This window comes from Camponotus vicinus, unplaced genomic scaffold (assembly GCF_025532165.1).
Source record: "Camponotus vicinus isolate PSW18456_S1 unplaced genomic scaffold, iyCamVici1.0 SCAF_9, whole genome shotgun sequence".
Taxonomy (NCBI): domain Eukaryota; kingdom Metazoa; phylum Arthropoda; class Insecta; order Hymenoptera; family Formicidae; genus Camponotus; species Camponotus vicinus.
The window spans coordinates 9703236-9721383 of record NW_028141981.1 but is presented as its reverse complement, the minus strand read 5'-3'; the positions used below and the strand labels follow the sequence as shown (position 1 = coordinate 9721383).

The window sequence follows — 18148 nt, the reverse complement described above, 5'->3', positions numbered from 1 at the left end:
GATAAAATTAAAAATAAAAGTTTCAATTTTTATTTTATAAGATGTTTACATTTTCGTGAATTGCGAATGGATAGAGGAAGCGAAGAAACCGATTGTAAGAGACTTCGGAACTCTTTGATGATAGGTCATCTCGCTCGCTCTCTACTCATGGTCTTACTTTCTTTGTCACACTTGACAATCGTGATAGATAGCTCGGAAAGATAAGCGGACCCAAGAATCGAGAGCGAGCGAAACAGTAACAAGAACGAGCGAGACAATAATTAGGAGCGAGCGAGACAGTAATAGGAGCGAGCGAGACAGTAATAGGTGCGAGCGAGAGGAAAATAATAGCGCGCAAGAAAAATCCGATTCTCGAGCTCGAGTCTCGTTGCTCGTGCTATTTCTATCTCGTTCGCTCTTATTGTTATTTTACTTGTCCTTCTCGCTTCCTCACGTAACTTTCGCATTGCTTTTATACATACATACGTACATACATACGTATATACCACACACACACACACACACACACACGCGCGCGCGCGCGCGTGTGTATATATATACATATATATATATATATATATATATATATACATCTTTATTATTTAGAACTTTTATTCTTAAGAAATGTGTAGGATCTATATTGAAAATAATATCAAACTTTCTCTCTCTTTAAATATATAAATTATTTATTAATAGTCTGGTAAAAAATATCTTATTTTCAAGTATAGTCATATTATGAATAAATTTCTATATATTGTATATAGCTATTTTTAGTATAAATCTCGATATATATATATATATATATATATATATATATATATATATATATGGAGAAAGAGAGACCACAAATCTTATTTACATTAAAGATGTATACATAACTTGTCTTGCATTCATATTTTTGCAGTCATATTGCCGGCACTTTGTGCATATAGCACGGAACAGAACCACAAATCGTGGACATAGCATGTTACCCTTTGAAAAGTTTCATGGACATGGCTATGTAGTTCAATGTCCACGTTTTATGGACATAGAGGCGCTTCAAATACGGGTTCCACCTAAATCAGGGGCATGGCCGCTCTCAGGCTTCTCTCTGGTTACTTACGTTTTGGAACGTAACCCAGAATTGCCAATTTTAATTCAATATTATCGACATATGTGATTACATTCTTCCTGTTACCATCTGACTGTTGTCACTCTAGTTACAATATTTGTCGCGAGAGGGATGCTATTGGTTTTTTAAACTACGTCAATTTCCATAAGAACAGCACTCTTTAATATTTCATTCACACTGTTCGAATTGTACGTTAGCGTTCGTGATTTTGATTTACAATTGTGCGTGCAAATTAATTATCTGAAAAAAAAATAGAAATGAGAAAGCCTCCTTTACAGACTCTTTAACGTACGAATTTTAGGGGATACAGAAACGAAATTCCTTAAATTCGGCAACGAAAGGTATATAGCATCATCGAATATTATATGCGCTATTTTTCTAACCTATAAGCACTCTTTACAAGTGCCTATAATTGCGTTTTTGCTAATATTCCGTTATATGTTTAATTCATAATTCAATTATGATATGTTTCAAAATTTTACGTTTCATCAATAATTATATTATTGCATTTTGCTTTTACATTTCTCACCGGTTTTTTTCCTGTTATAAATTCGTGACAATTTTCTTGTTTATTTATTATAAATGTACATGACAAATTTATAAGTTTTATTTTTTATTCTATATAATACAATTTAAACTCCTATTTATATAGCTATACTCATACAAATAAATTTAAAAGACATAATGCAAGATGCTTTGCTTTTCTCTGAATAAAAGTTTTTAGAGAGCAGCTTAATATGATTACATTACGTGGAAAACTGAAAAAGGATAATGATATAACAAATTCAAAAAATAACAATAGACGAGTTTCAATACGTGATAAATTATTGATCAAAGAGGTATTTATTATAACAAGATTTGTTATTTCTTACATACTAATATTAACTAATATGATTTATATGGATTATTTCACTTAGGTACAAGAAATGGAACAGACATTGCCAGTAACTTGTCAAGTCACATTTAAAGATCCACATTGTCTACATGAATTTATACTGTTAATTGTACCAGATGAAGGATATTGGATGGGTGGTCATTTCTATTTTCAAATTTATATAACGGAGGAATACAATATGGCGGTAATTTTATGATCCACAATTTTATGTGGTGTGGCAATGTTAAATATAGATACTTTTGTATCTTAAGCTGCGCATCTTTCAGCCACCAATAGTGAAGTGCTTAACAAAATTATGGCATCCTAATATAAGTGAGGATGGTGACGTATGCCTTTCCATTTTAAGACAAAGTAGCATTGATGGATTAGGATGGGCACCAACACGCAAATTAAAAGATGTTGTATGGGGTTTAAATTCTCTCTTCACTGTATGTATACAAGTCTTTCCTACTGCATTCAATATGGCAAATATTCAATGGGATTATATTGCATATATTTCATACAATAATGCATTTCTTCCAGGATCTCTTAAATTTCGATGATCCTTTAAACAGAGAGGCAGCAGATTTGTTTATAAAGGACAAAGAATCGTTTCGAAGTAAAGTTAAAGATTATGTAATGCAATATGCAAAGAGATGATTTATATTGTAACAACGCAAGACTAATTATGTACATTTATCAAATTGGTTTCATGTCTCGTTTTAGTAAATGAGTGAAAAACTTGCTCAAATGCTTTAGATTGATATAATTTAATTCAATTTAATATTTTGCTAGTCTCCTTTTGCTTGAAAGAGATTACTGGTGTTTGAATTTTATCATTAAATTCTCGGATTGTTATAGAGAAGGATTATATTCATATACATTAATTGTAATCTAAATATATTATGTATGAAGAAATTGTAAATGTATGAAGAGGATAAAAGTGCATCACATGTACAATAATGTTTTTTTCTCACTATGAGACATAATATAATGTGAGATGTAATGTTCCATTGGGACATCTGTAAATAAAATGGGTGTTTAATAATCAAATCGCGTTATATTTACATGTTCTTTGTAAAAAAATATAAGGAAGCTGGATACAAAATTCAATGTATTTTAAATAGATATTAGAGAATATAAGGCCCCACAGTTATTTCATCAAATATTTATTTATAATTTTCATACAACGCATAATCGAAATTTTTTGCCAAATTTCAAAAAATTCGATTTGCACTTTGACTCATTGAAAAGTATAGGTAACAATTCATTTGTGTTATACTCGTCGAATTAACGGACGGTTGAGAAACTTATTATTTTATTCAGGCGCCAACAAAATCTGTTGGCGAAGCATCGATGATTGGTTGACGACGATATATTTTTGTTATATAATTACAACTTGTAACAAATAAATTATAACAAAAGAGAAGACACAAGAGATCAGAATCCCTCCTGTTTCTCATCATTTCTCCTCGCTGTCCAGAGAAACAGACAAACGCGAGAAGAAATGTGTTTGTATGGAGTATGTGTATCCATAAATATAAATAAAAAATCGCAGGTCTATCGTTAGAACGTGGTCAGCAGCTCTTCTTGTATGCTGGTCGACCTAATAAGTTTCTGTTTCGAGCCCAATAAACTCTCGCTCGCTAGAATGTCACTCTCAGAAGCTAGCTTCGATTTTTCTTCATGATATTTCTCGTTATACTCCTTCAGCCTATTGCCCAAAAACACAGCTCTCTCACGTTTCTTAATCATGTATTCTGCAGGCATTAACCACCTATGTTCATGACACTCCTCCGCCATCGGTCTTTTACTAAAAAAACAAAAAAAATATATAATTTATTATTTATTCACACATATACAAATTTTATATTTAATGTTAATTATCTAATAATAAAATGATACAATAATTAAATAAATAATTATGTTAATCTTATTAAAAATGTTTCACTTAATCAATTAATGTCAAAGAGATTTATTGTTGTGCTATAAAAATTCGACATCGATTTGTATATTTAATTTCGAAAATATAAGTTACAGGTACAATGTACATATAACAGAGATGTTTAGCAATGGTTAAACAAGAATTTGGATAGAAAAAATTGAAGATCCTTAACATCACTACCAACCTTGGCGCGCGTTTGAAGACCTGCATAAGAAATCTGGTAGCCTCCTGACTGAGCTCTTTGTAAAGATATTCGAATCTGTATCTGACGAAGGATATGTTCTGCCTGGTTTCGTCTGTGTTTTTACCACCGAAGGGAGAGATCCCGGAAAGCAACACGTAAGTCAACACGCCGACCATCCATATGTCCGTCTGCGGGTAGACCGGTTCGTCGTTGTAAAGCTCGGGCGATCTGTACTCGTGGTGACCAAATTGTTCAGGCACTATTGTGCCTAGTCGACTGACCCGGTGAGCGGACCCCATGTCGACCAGCTTCACCTGCACCGATCTCACAGACGACATGACGATGTTATCTGGCTGGATGTCCAGGTGACAGTAACCACGCCAGTGCAAGTATTGCAGACCGTCGAGGATCTGCGTGACGGCATTCGCCACGCAGTTCTCCGTGTACTCGTGCCGGCTGGAGAAGTACGTGAGTATGTCAGCGCCCTGGAGCTTCTCCATGATGAATACCGCAATCGAGGATCCGGAGGGCGTCTTGTAGGCCTCCTGCAACATGGCTATTCGCTCGTGTCGTAACGAGCGCAGTACCTCGTATTCTCGGTTCACCTGTTCTTCCGTTACGGGTTTCAACTGCAGGATCTTGGCGACGATCACGCAATCCGTGCTCTTGTCCACGCCCTTTGCTACAGCGGAGAACTGACCTCGTGACAATTCAGAGATGAAGCTGTATTTGGCAGATAGTTGGTTGGACTCTGTGGACCATTCGATTGGATGCTCTTCCACGGAGTAATCCATGTGCGGCTTATCTTCTTCTAGGACGATTTCTTGTCCGGCTTCGGTCAATTCTTGAAGATGCCTCATCGCCCGTGTGATTTGCACCTTCGGACAACCCGGCAATCGCGTCTTGATCAACTTTGACGGGATACCCTTCTCGCTCCAGCCTATGCGATTGCGTGCTGCCAAGCGGAAGTTGTAGCTCGTATCTTGCTTCAGGTCACGCACCAGGTAAAACTCGTGGTCAATGTTGGAAGCGACGTCTATCCAGGCGATCGAGTCGCCTTCCTTATACTGAAGATTGTAGCACAATACAGGAGAATTGCCATCATACTTAGGCTGCTTCCATCGCAGAAGAACTTCGGTATCCGAAACATCGGAAGCCTGAAAAGTCGAAAACAATATTTCATGATAGGTGATGGAGAAAAGTATTATTCTACTTTATATCTCTTAAAAAACCGCTCAATTATTATACCTCTGGAGAGTCCGGACCACAAGGCACCGTTGCTAGCAACACCCTCGTTCTGACAACCGTTTGTCCTACAGGATTCCTCGCTATGACCTTATATATTCCGATATCGTGTTCCTTCGTAGGATTAAAACTGAGTATAGACCTCCCCTCCGCATCCTCTGTCACTTTAATCCTGTTGTTCTGCTGGATGACTACGTCATTCTTAAACCACTGTATCAGTGGTTTCGGATTTCCCACTGCCAGACAGACGAGATGTGCCGGCTTTCCCTCCTCGATCGGACAGATTTGTGGTTTCTCGCGGAAGAACGGGGACTGACCCTCTTTCTTTGATCCAATTATCGCTTCGGCTTCGGCATAACTGTCCAATCGAGTACCTAACTCATTCTTCAGACGTCTAAGCGTATATGTATCCGCCGATCCATAACGATTGATACGCGCCTTCCTTTCATCGTCGATCTCCTCGTCCATAACGTCCGTGAATCGACGACGTTCTCGTATGATAGGTGTCTAAACGAATCCAAAAATTGAGGAAATCATTTCACAAAATGCAATGCAATAGATGTGCAAGATATAATTAAACTTTAAATCAGTATATTTTATTTTAGTATCCTTTATAGCGTACCCTCCAGTCAAAATTGTTGTCTTCGGCAATGGAACGGGAGAATCCGGGACTGCGATTGCATGCGACTTTCATGTATTCACGTAGTCGTACAGGGAAATCGGTGTCTCGCAGCTGAAGAAGGTATGTGTCCGGACCATTTTGATAACTATAAAATATCAATAGTTTGTCAAAATACCAACAGATCATATTATATCTCCTAGAAATCTGATGTCGAAAATTATGTAACATTAATGTAACTTTATTCAGAAAACCAATATTATTCTTATTCAAACAACTTTTCTTACAAATTATATAAACATTATTTATAAATACAAAATTTATGATATTAGAATAAAAAAAGCCAGATATTTATTCTATCGATTCTTACTGGCTTTCATTTGTAATAATTCCGATTTCCGTATCGATCGGTTCTCTGGATGGTATTTGATTTTCCCATGTCCTGGGCGAATGTTTCATCAACGGACTCCTTTCGAGGCTGGGTTCAGGTGTGAATTTATGTCCAGGTGGATATACCATCCGTGACGGATCTTCGAAAGCTGTCTCCAATTTACGTCTGCGATACCACGTGCGGCACGAAGCATTACTGTACCAATCGCTGTAAAAGTATATCTCACTTACAATCAAAAATAATTATAATAATCTAATTGTTAATTAATTATATTATGACAAATCATATTAATTTCATAAAAACAAATTTCAGGATTACTTCACCTTCATCTTATTTTCATAGCATGTCTTATAAATATATGTATATCGCTTAAAATCCTTTTTTTTTTTAAATTCTATCCCGATTGAAACAAAATATTGTATTATACTATCTATAAGATTGCAAATTATTTTTGTAAAATTAATATAATAATATTTCTTTAATATGTATAAGCAAAAGATTGTATAATCTTTACTTACCGATAAAGTTTGTAATAATTCTTCAAGTTCTCAGAAGGTATCCTGTAGAGCTCCGGCGGCGAATTATCGATATAATTAAACCACGGGTGAGCCAAAGCGGCCTTGATGTCCAATCTTTTTTCGACATTGTACTTTAGTAAACTGTGAATAAAGTCTTGCGCTTCGTTCGAGATGTTCTTCCATCGATCGTCAAAGTCCCATCTGCCTTCCCTGACCTTCTTCAACGTTTCTCTATCGTTTGCGCCTCTGAATGGTGAATGGCCCGATAGCAGGATATAGGTAATTATACCGACGGACCACATATCTGCGGGGTAGCTGACGCCCTCGTTATTAGTTACTTCCGGTGCGACATATTCCGGCATACCGTATGCCAAGGTCATTAACTTTGTCTGCAAAATTTTACGGGCGAGTCCGAAGTCTCCGATCTTCAGATCATCTCCATTGGCGTGCGAAATTAGTAGATCGCCAAGCTATGAAGAGAAAGTGAGATATGTTGAATTAAAAATATTTAAAATTTAATCATAATACGACGGATATTTAATTTAAATTAAATAAAATGTGACAAATATTCATTATATGTATATATTTAATTCATGAAAATAGTTAATTTTGTTTTGAATTATATTAAATTATTGTTTTGGATTAAATAAAAATAGTCACATTCCCTTTTTCCATTAATAAAATTAATAATAAAAAATAATGATTAAATAATCATTATATCTACATTTTAATTTTTATGTTTACTGAAAGTGAGATATGTTGAATTAAAAATATATTAAAAATATATTAATCATAATACAACAAAATTAATTTAAATTAAATAAAATGTGACAAATATTCCTTGTATGTATATATTTAATTCATGAAAATAGTTAATTTTGTTTTGGATTATATTAAATTATTGTTTTGGATTAAATAAAAATAGTCACATTCTCTTTTTCCATTAATAAAATTAATAATAAAAAATAATGATTAAATAATCATTATATCTACATTTTAAATTTTATGTTTGCTCCAATGATGTAAAAAAATCAATACAGGTCATTTATAATTACATATAATTCGAATACATTTAAATATGTTTTTAAAAAAGATAATTTTTAAACAATGTACCGTTAGACCAAGATGTGCGTAATGATTTTCGTGCATGTATTCCAATCCCCACAACAATTGACGTATATAACGAGCGATATCTATCTCGGTATAGTATTCTTGTCTCGTGAGAGTATCCACCAACTCACCACCAGCCGCTCTAAATTATCATTCGTTAAGGATTCTTTGCAATTCTAGGCCATTTTCGCATTAATTCGTAATTTTGAATAATATATATTAAATGAATTATATAGAATTAATTAGAATAATAATGCTATTTTTTTTATCAATGAAATTAATAAAATAACTGAAAACTAATATTAAATAATTGTTATCAAAGAATTGAAAAATAAAGTATATTAATTTATAAATAATAATTATTTATATTAAAATTAATTCTATGTACAAGGTATAAAAAGATAAATATGCCAATAATAATAAAGGATACAATTCCATGACGAGCGTGACTGAATCGTTAGTGTCGAAAGCGTCGTGCAATCGTAGCAATTTGCGATGATGCAGATTGTTCATCGCTTCCATTTCGTTGTACATGAACGGCTTGAGATCACCACGCCCATGCATAATCTTAGATGCGTAATTCCTTCCGGTACTCCGCTCGACTGCGTGATAAGTGACGCCCTGAGTGCCACGACCCAATTCGTCGCCTAGATCGTACAAATCGCTGAACAGCTTGTCGCGCGGTTTTACATCCATCTTCTTTCGATACGTCCTGTATCCGTATTCGTGCTCGTTCTCCTCTACGTGCAGCATCACTGAACACGAGACCGAACCGGCCACGTTACCCGCGCTGATCGAGTAGAGACCCTCATCTTTGGCGATGGTCTCACTGATGATGAGAGTCGTGGTGTCGGGTTCGATGAATTGAATCTATTTGATTAAAGACGTAATAAAATTGCACTTTGGAGAGTAAAATAAAAAATAATAGAAACATGAATAGAACTAACCCTGATCCTGGAAGATGAAGCTATAGGTTTCCAGTCCTTATACCACTTGAGCTCCGGATAAGGTACGCCAGTTACGCGAGCAGTCAATTGACCGGTTCTTCTCACCATCACGATGGTTTCGTCGGGTCTCTCGATAAACGTAGGATATTCGGCGATCTTTAGGCTAACTCTTTGCCTGGCCTCGCCGTGTTCGTTCGTAGCAACGGCTTCATAGATGCCTTCATCTCTCTCAAGCATTCTGTTGATGAAGAGAGTTGCTTGACCGTTCCTGGTGTAACTCTGATCGTAACGACCGCCCGATTCAATGAGCTGATCATTGAAATAGTACGTCATCTTTGGCTTGGGATAACCGTAGACGAACCAGAAGAGGTTGCAGTTATGATTCTTCACGCCATATTGCGTGTCGTATTCCTGACGCAAAAATCTAGGCGCCTGGGCATAGCCATCGTGCGGCGGTCGCTCGATGTCGAAGTCTTTTGGGAAATAGGGACTAGTTTCGGGACGGAAGTCGATACCCGGTGGCAGATAGGGGAAGAACTTGGGCGGCTCCGGCTCGAGTTTGGCGCGGTAAGTCTGCGCGAATGGCGATGGATCGCTTATACCATACTTGTTCTCCACTCGAATGCGGAACTTGTAGTCACGGAACGGCACCAGATTGCGTATGTCGCACACGCAGCTACGAACGCCGCTGCGTGCGGTAAACCAGTCACCATCCGGCAATTCGCACATCTCCACCAGATAAGTTACGGGCACGCGTGGTCCGATCGGAATGGACGGCTTCCACGAGAGGGTAAGATGCCGGTCCATCATACGGCTGATGATCGGACGATCCGCCAGCGGTAACGGAATGCCCGACTTCTGATACTTGTCGTAATCCGCGTATTGATCGGCGAGAGGTTTCTTCGCACGTGGTTCTAAAGCTGTATAAAATATTAAAAGATACAAATTTATTTATTTCAAGAATCTTGCAAATTATTTTTTAGCATTGTTGAAAGTCTCGTTTACTTACATTCATAAATCATTTCTGCGCTGCATGAATCCTCACCGTGAGGATTGGATATCTTCAGCACATATTTTCCGGCATCTAGCTCATCCACATTGGCTATTCTGAGCCGTAACAGGCTACCTTCTTGGTCCATCCTAATACGATCAGAGGGCCAGAGCCTGTCACCGTTGCGATACCATTCAAAGTCGGGCTCCGGATAACCTGTGACGCATGCGGTGAACTTTGCCGGCATGCCTCTATAAACCTCACAATCGCCGATCCTCTTCAGGAACGCCGGTGGCTCGACTTTCTGCATTTTCTCGCTGAAATTACGGATGTTATGTAAGAAAGCTAAAAAAATTTCCCTCTTTCTATTACATTTGCTTTCGCTAAACCTTACATCTTATCAACAACAGCCAGATTTGCCACGCACTCCGCCTCGCCGCCTTTATTAACCGCCTTACACTTGTAGCTTCCTGAATCATCGTATGTACAATCTTTTACGTATAGACAGCAGGCATCGCCATCGCGCTTGATCTTGTACTTGTCGTTGTCCCGCAAAATCGGCTTGTCGTTGAAATACCAGGTAATTTCTGGATGCGGTATACCGCTGATACGGGTTGGAAACTTGGCATCGTACGTGGGTAGCTGCTGCAGATCTGTGAACCTTTGCGTAAAGTTCGGCGATTGGTACACCTTACGAACGATAGCGTTCGCGCTGATGGTGTCGTCGCCTAATGGATTACTCAGCCGGCAGCCATAAACGCCCGCGTCCTTAGGCTCGCATGGATCGATTTGCAGACCGACCTTCTTGCTGTCACAGCTCATCGAAATGCGTTCCGATGGCACAACCGGCTCGCCGTCCTTCGTCCAACTCACATCGGGGATCGGATTACCGACGAATGACACGTTCAATGCCAATGGCTGGCCCTCCTCAACGGAGACATCACGCATGGGACTGGTAAACGCTGGTTTCTCTTCCGGCGTATCCGGTGTTACCTTGCCAGCTACGTCCAACTTGGCTTTGCAGGACGCGGTACCTTCCGTGTTACCAGCTATCACCTGGTATACACCGATGTCTTCCGGCGTTGCCTTGTCGAGAATCAGAGCTTGTCTACCGTCCGGCTGACTGATGATTTTTATATGCTTGTTGTCCGGAATAATCTATAGGTATATTTAAGTACAGATGTTATTTTAAAAAATCGACTTTGAGAAAGGATTTTAATAATGTTCGAGTTGTAATAATGTTCGATTATCAATAAATATAAGTAGATATTATACTGACTTCTTCGTCATTTCGTAGCCACTTGAGCTCAGGCGCCGGTTTTCCTGTAGTTTTTACTTCCAACTTCACCGGGAAACCCTCGACAACAGTCTGCGGTTGAAGACTCGCAACAAACTCCGGTCTCTTCTCTCTTTCCTCCACTTCTACCTTGGCCGTACCCGTGATTTCACCGAGTACGTTGGAGACAGTCAGTGAATAGATGCCGGCATCTTCCGGACGTGCATAATCCATTCTCAAGCCAATAAGACCATTCGGCTCATTCATAAAATACATTTCTTTTGAGTGTCGCAATGGTATTCCGTCCTTAAACCATTGCACTTGCGGATTCGGGAAAGCTAGGACTTGTGCTTCCAGTTTCAACGGGTGCCCAACTATAGCCTTCGTGTCCTCCAATGGCTTTGTGAACGACGGTTTCCTTCGTTCGGCTGCAAAGAACATATATTAGTTTCGTACTGAATAACAATTTGATCATATTACAGCGAAGATTTTACAAACAGAGAAAGAGAAAAGATTCACTCACGCGTGACAGCAACAGCGCAGAGCGAGGAATTCTCGCCACTGGAGTTTGTAACAACAAGCTTGTAGGCGCCGCAATCGGTAGGTTTCACTACATCGATAGTAAGCTTCGTGGTACCATCCGGCAATGCACTAATCTTCACGTGATCATCCGGAATGATCTTCTCGCCGTCCTTGAACCAAGCAATGTTAGGTATCGGACTGCCGTCTATCTTAGCCTTGAGCTCCAAAGGTTCGCCCTCGTCAACTTCCGCCGATCTTGGTAACGCTTTACCGAACGAAGGTGCTGTCAACATCATGGATAGCTTGCAGCTAGTCTGCGTTACTCCGGCGACATTGGTCGCCTTGCAAGTTATCATGCCGGCATCGTCGGCTGAGAAAGATTTGATGGAGAGGGTACTGTCAACTATGCCATCCACATGGCTCGTCACCTGATGACGCTCATCCTCTTTGAAAATCTCGCCGTCTTTCAACCACTCGACGGTCGGTCTCGGGATGCCAGTTGCACGGATTTTCAGTTCAATATCCTCGCGATCGTTGCATTGCACCTTTGACAGGTCTTTCAGGAAAGTCGGAGCCTCGGCTGCACAAAATGCAAATATATTTTTACGTTTGGAATTTTTAAAAAATCTATTTAAACAAATATTTTAAAGATTCTTGACTTTCTTTATTTTTCGTGTACGTCATGTTACATATTAAGAATTTTATTTACTTACTGTGAGGAGTAAGTGTAGCTTGAGCACTCACTTCGCCCAAATAATTCTTTGCTACAACTGTATAGGTTCCCTTATCCTCTAGACTGAGCTTTTTGATGATAAGCTTGTATTTGCAATTTCTTTTATCTTCCTCCATATCATACTGCTCATTCTTCTGCAACTGCGTACCATCTTTCTTCCATACAATTTCAGGTTTTGGATTTCCTTTAATAATAGCTTGCCACTCAACTCGCTCGTCAACCGACGCGGTGTGATCTCTAAAGGTCTCAATTTCTGGTTTTAATAGAAGACTTAAAAATGCCTAAAGAAAAACAAATCTCTCTTTCATATCACATTTTTTATTAAATAATTTTCCGTAGTTTCTGTTAATCTATACTACTTACACTAGATTCGCCTTCGCCCCATTTATTTGCTAACTTCAAAGTATATTCTCCGGTATCTTCTTTGGTACATTTTGGTACTTTCAGTGCAATTTTACATTCTGTTAATTTATCAGCTGCCGGGCCACTAGTGACAGTCCATTTAAGTCTAGAATCATCAGGCGGAATTTCTTGACCTTTGCAGAACCTAAAAAACATATATTTATATACAACTGTTTTAAAAAATAACGTATAAAGCTTTTTTAAGCAGTAATGTATTTTATCTATATTTTCCCAAATATAAAATAGATTTAGATTAATATAACAATAAGAAAAAGAAAAATAATATAGTTGTCCATCATTTCCCACTATATTTTAAAATATATATTTTAAACATTTCTTTAATTATATTTAAAAACTAATTTTTTATGCTTAAAATACATAAAATAATAAAATATATAAATTAATACCATGTAATATCCGGAACAGGATCGGCCGTGAAGACGGCTTTGAATTCGCCATCTGCTTGAGGATCGACATCGACGTCCTGGAGAGGTTCACTAAATCTTGGCTTTCGGAGATCGTTAACGGTGCCGACTGTCAGATAACCTTCTACGATTTCCTCGCCTAACTTGTTCGTCAGGATGCAGGTATAGACACCTGCGTCTTCGAGGGTGGCCTTGCTGAGATCCATCTGATATAACTCCCCGGCAGTCGTGATCCTCACCCGTTCCCCGGATCGAAGAGGCTTACCATCCTTCAGCCACTTCTCGTCTGGTCTCGGTAAGCCTGTTACGTTTATCTCGAATTGCGTATTCTGCGTCTCGAAGATCGTTCGATCGGTGAGATTTGTGCTTATGATGTGAGGCGGGGCTGCGCGAAATAAAATGGAAAGAATAAGTCTCAACTTTTCTTACCATGTATTTTTGTGTGCGCTTAAGATGCATCGTAATCCGACTAACCGAAGAACATTGTTGTGCAACTTAATTTTCCATAGAATTATTTTTTATATTTTAAAATTTTATATTTAATATTAAGATAGTTATATAGTTATATATATAATATATTTCAATTAATTATATTCGTATCATTTATGTATTAATTATTTTATATTTTTAGTTATTTAATTAAATATTTAATTTTAATTATTTAATATTTCATTATGTTAAATTTTTAATTATCAACTTGATTATTTAAAATTAAAAACAACTAGAAAAGAATATTATTAAAAGTACTCATTATTTAAATGTGATAATTTACAATATTACTATATATGTATGTATTATATATAAAAGTTGAAACAATATCATTCTTTTTGAAAGAACATTTCATAAAAATAAATTTCACACTTTATCGATGCATCTAAGCTCAATTGTCAGATATGTTTTATTATATCTATTAAATAATATAGGTTTTATAAAACATATACTTACCTAAAAATATATAGTTAAGTAGGTGCTCAGCAAACTGCATAGTGAAGATTATAAAATAGACCAACACTTTTTGTAGAAAAACCTTACCTTGTTATTTTTTCAATTGATGAAAAGTAGTACGGTGCTATAAGTCAATGTCGAATAACATAAAGCTTCAAAGGCACACAAATAGTAATATTACACATGGAAGCATAAATAAATATTATGTGTAATATATGTGATTACACAGGCCAACGAAATTTTAGATTTGGTTAGTTATAAAAAGCAGAGTAGCTCAATCTGATAGATTTTTTGACTCTGAAAACGAATCTGGCCGCAGAATTTCACGTCAGGTTTCCGAGTAATTTATAGTTAAATGGTCCAAAAATGGCAATTTCGGCAAATTTCATAAATTTATTACGGAAGAATCTAATTTTTTGAAATATTTCTGCTAATGGCATCGTATAGTATTAGTCTTCATCTTTCAAATCTATTTTTGATTGCTGCCGCACGATTTTTTTCGTTGAGATATACAAGTTATAAGACTGTTTATGCATAGTGGTCCAATAAGTCTATTTCAATTTAACCGTGTTACCTTTCTATCTTATCACGAATCAAAATTTGGGTAAAAACATAAATTTTTAAATGTTGCATGTCATTTTTTGAAATTAAAAATGGCGCATCTAATATGGAGGACAAAATGAAAAGATATAAAATTTAGAAAAATTTAGCAAAATGTATAACTGTATTAGATATACAATTTTTACAGGACTTTTTTGGACAGCCGAACCTGACATATGTAAGCCTTTTCAAATTTCAAGATGGTAGATCTGCTATATTGATGCCTAATTTTCTTTAACATAAATTTTCTTATAACTTCATACTTATATATCTCAGCGAAAAAAAATCGTGCAGCGGCAATCGAAGATGGATTTGAAAGGTGAAGATTAATACTATACGATGCCATTAGCAGAAGTATTTCAAAAAATTAGATTCTTCCATAATAAATTCATGAAATTTGCCGAAATTGCCATTTTTGGACTATTTAACTATAAATTACTCGGAAACTTGACGTGCTGAGGAAATTCTGCGGCCAGATTCGTTTTCAGCGTTAAAAAATCTATCAGATTCACCTACTCTGCTTTTTGTAACTGACCTTCGCAGGCCTGTGTTATTAATATAATATAATTAATTACATATTTTTAATGAAATATCAATATATTAATATTATAAATATAAAAAGACAGAATTTCTAAAAATTATATTATTCAATCTCTTATATAAATTTCCATTAATAGACTCTCCAATTATTTTATGTTTCCATGCGAGCATGCGAATGTTATCGAAATATGATGAAATTGTGAGATTGAAAACAAGCGAGAGAGAAGGAGGCGAAAGAATAGATCTGACAATCGTAGATAGAGCCGATATATTTCGACGACTTATAGTGCTATAGAGAAATTAGAGTTAGCTACTGAAATTGTGTATCGATGAAGTCCCGCGCAGTCGTACCTGACTCTCTGCCTGACTCTTTATCGAGGATTTCGTCTAGCACGCTACGTTGTCGCTTAACACGAGCTAAAAGATTCTTCATCTCCTCATCGATCTCTTCGTCGTCGTCGTCGAGCTGCCCTTTCCGTGTGCTCAACGATGTTTTGCTCGACAATGTCGAGATTTTTGTCTCCTCGAGCCTCGCAGTCTCCTTCGACAATTCAACGGCGGAGCTTGGTTGATCTAAAGTTGTCTCCGCGATTTTCTTCGCCGGACTCGAGTCGCTAATCGTCGAACTCTGGGCGGATAAATTTATCTCCTTTACCTCCAGACTTTCCTGCCGCAAAGTTTGATTCGACAGCACTTTTGTCAATGACGGCTCCTCGGATGACTGTTCTTCGATAGTTTCCACGATTCTAGAGATTCTATGCGGTATAACATTTTCTAAAATTCTCTCGTTTTCCGGTGTTCCGTTAAAGTAAAATTCGTCAATAATATCGTTCGTGGTTTTTTGATCGTCCGGAAACTGATCGGCCGATTGTATGTCCTCTGTGCTGACGTCTCGTGACAGCGCCTTCAAGGTCGATTCGTCATCGGAAACGGAGACAATCGTGACTCCACGATTTAAACCTATGTTCGATCTTTTCTCTTCGGTCTCCGAAAATTCCTCGATTAGCACGCCATTTTGTGGTCTGGAGTTCTCCTCTTGTACGGTGTAAGCATAAGAAGCGATTTCTTCAACACGGGGTCCCGATTCAACACCGAATTCCCGACACTCGACTTTGGTCGCCGTCATCTTGCTGATCGTATGACTTTCATCGGGACCTGTGAATGGCCTGACCTAATACCTTCGACTACTATCGCTCGCATATATCTATCGCGCATATGTCTATCTTTAGAAGTAATTTTTCTCTCTATAAATTACACGTTTATCGCTTGAACTTACTACAATAAAAGTAGACGATAATAAGAATTTTAAATCAAAACGATCTTTGAATATGTTTAGGTTTTAAAAAATATATTGCGATTTCGTGTACCCTGTTTGTATAATTGTTAGTTATGAAATATTCAGACAACAGAAATGTCTAAAAAACATTGCAGAATTATACACTGAGAAAAAGGAATTGTTGAATTAAATAAATAACTTTAGTTGACTTCTATTTTGTTAATTCAATGCTAAAATTGTCTAAATAACAAAAAATGTGTTTTAATTAACAAAATAAGTGATTGGGACACTTGAATCAATTAGTTGAATGGATATAATTGCATGAACACCATTATGTGTTACTGGAACTAAAAAGATATGTTGAATGAACTGAATCAAAATCTGAGTAACTGCACATATTGTTAAACTAAAAAATTTGGAAAAACAATTTTGATGGTTTGAAACAATCAAATATTCCATTTTATTAATCTTGTTCGCATGTTACGATGAACTAAATCTTCAGTTAGATACAAGATATATTACAACTAATAGTCTGAACTTGATGTAACGAAATAATGATTTGAGAGAAATCATAAAACAATTAAATACAATTTATACATTTAGTTAATTGAATCAATTATTGTATTGAATTTTCTCGACATTGTATCATTTCAAGACCAAAATTAATTGAATTAAATACGATAATATTCATATACTTCCACGAGCTTCACGCCTCGCCTCTAGGTGGCAAAAAGGAAAACGTCTAACCCGAAAGTGACATTCATCTAAGACAGTAATATAAGGCCGCGACACAAGTCCCACGAATCACGGCTTATCGATTAAAGAGCGATATTATAGCCGCATCTCTTATAGCTTTTGCAAGGAGCTCCAGAGCTCCATGTAATTAACAGCAAACGATTAATTTTTTTTAATTCCATCATATATGTATCTATATACAGAGAACATTAAATCGATCAAGTTTTTGAGAAATGACATTAAAATAAAAATTTAGTAGTTAGCTAACTTGAAAAATTATTCTGTTTTTAACGGATATATTGTCATAAGGATTATATATTCGCTCAAAACATTGAAACATATACACAGAAGAACAACTCATTTACTTCGTCCAAACAGATTTCTAGTTCTCACTATATCTATTTCAGTTGATTTAAAATAATATTTAGTTCAATTAACTACTTTTCATTATTTCAAACAATTATGTAATCTTATTATTCGGCCTGTATATGCTGTTGGCAGCCCGTGACCGCCGGATTTAGTTTATTCAACAAAATTTTCAATGTTTTTACAAAATTTTTTTCTCAGTGTAGAAGATGTCTTTTGGACTTTTATGTTGGCTGAATGGTGAAGAATAATGTAATTTTTCAACAGTTTTTTTTTGGTGAGATTACCTGTGAGTATAGCTTCGTGTGATGTTGTAGAGGCCACGGAGATTGTGATTGTTTCATTGTCCCCTTGAATTACTTGGATGTTTTGTTTCTCCAGTCTGACGCGACCTAAATTTACCACAGATATTGT

At 36.6% G+C, this 18148-nt stretch overlaps 2 protein-coding genes across 12 annotated transcripts in view; one reads left to right on the top strand and one right to left on the bottom strand.

The window, feature by feature from the left end:
* The first annotated feature begins 1243 nt into the window (after window positions 1–1243).
* Window positions 1244–5744, top strand: LOC145976667 (NEDD8-conjugating enzyme UBE2F). 3 transcript variants are annotated; one of them, XM_083107936.1, is made up of 5 exons: window positions 1244–1431; window positions 1743–1929; window positions 2008–2169; window positions 2237–2413; window positions 2508–5744. In XM_083107936.1, the coding sequence occupies exons 2-5, from the start codon at window positions 1828–1830 to the stop codon at window positions 2622–2624; spliced, it is 558 nt and encodes a 185-aa protein (XP_082964062.1). In that variant the 5' UTR covers window positions 1244–1431; window positions 1743–1827; the 3' UTR covers window positions 2625–5744. The 3 variants fall into 3 exon arrangements, with proteins under 3 accessions (XP_082964062.1, XP_082964061.1, XP_082964063.1); XM_083107935.1 differs by having other exon boundaries at window positions 1245–1431; window positions 1808–1929; XM_083107937.1 differs by having other exon boundaries at window positions 1247–1431; window positions 1808–1929; window positions 2252–2413.
* The window catches only part of Obsc (Obscurin), a 51114-nt gene continuing 36082 nt past the window's right edge, over window positions 3117–18148 (bottom strand). For 7 of the 9 annotated variants that reach the window (XM_083107909.1, XM_083107911.1, XM_083107910.1 and 4 more), the window contains 18 exons: window positions 18022–18126; window positions 15709–16512; window positions 13255–13657; window positions 12809–12992; window positions 12426–12726; window positions 11714–12292; window positions 11194–11618; window positions 10309–11072; window positions 9933–10231; window positions 8924–9843; window positions 8407–8846; window positions 7980–8118; window positions 6867–7336; window positions 6328–6555; window positions 5961–6105; window positions 5342–5845; window positions 4094–5250; window positions 3117–3777 (listed from right to left, as the gene is read on the bottom strand). In XM_083107909.1, coding sequence (XP_082964035.1) covers window positions 3531–3777; window positions 4094–5250; window positions 5342–5845; window positions 5961–6105; window positions 6328–6555; window positions 6867–7336; window positions 7980–8118; window positions 8407–8846; window positions 8924–9843; window positions 9933–10231; window positions 10309–11072; window positions 11194–11618; window positions 11714–12292; window positions 12426–12726; window positions 12809–12992; window positions 13255–13657; window positions 15709–16512; window positions 18022–18126 — 8114 coding nt within the window. In that variant the 3' untranslated portion in view covers window positions 3117–3530. The remainder of the gene's footprint in view (window positions 3778–4093; window positions 5251–5341; window positions 5846–5960; window positions 6106–6327; window positions 6556–6866; window positions 7337–7979; window positions 8119–8406; window positions 8847–8923; window positions 9844–9932; window positions 10232–10308; window positions 11073–11193; window positions 11619–11713; window positions 12293–12425; window positions 12727–12808; window positions 12993–13254; window positions 13658–15708; window positions 16513–18021; window positions 18127–18148) is intronic. The other 2 variants (XM_083107907.1, XM_083107908.1) reach the window with 1 other exon arrangement.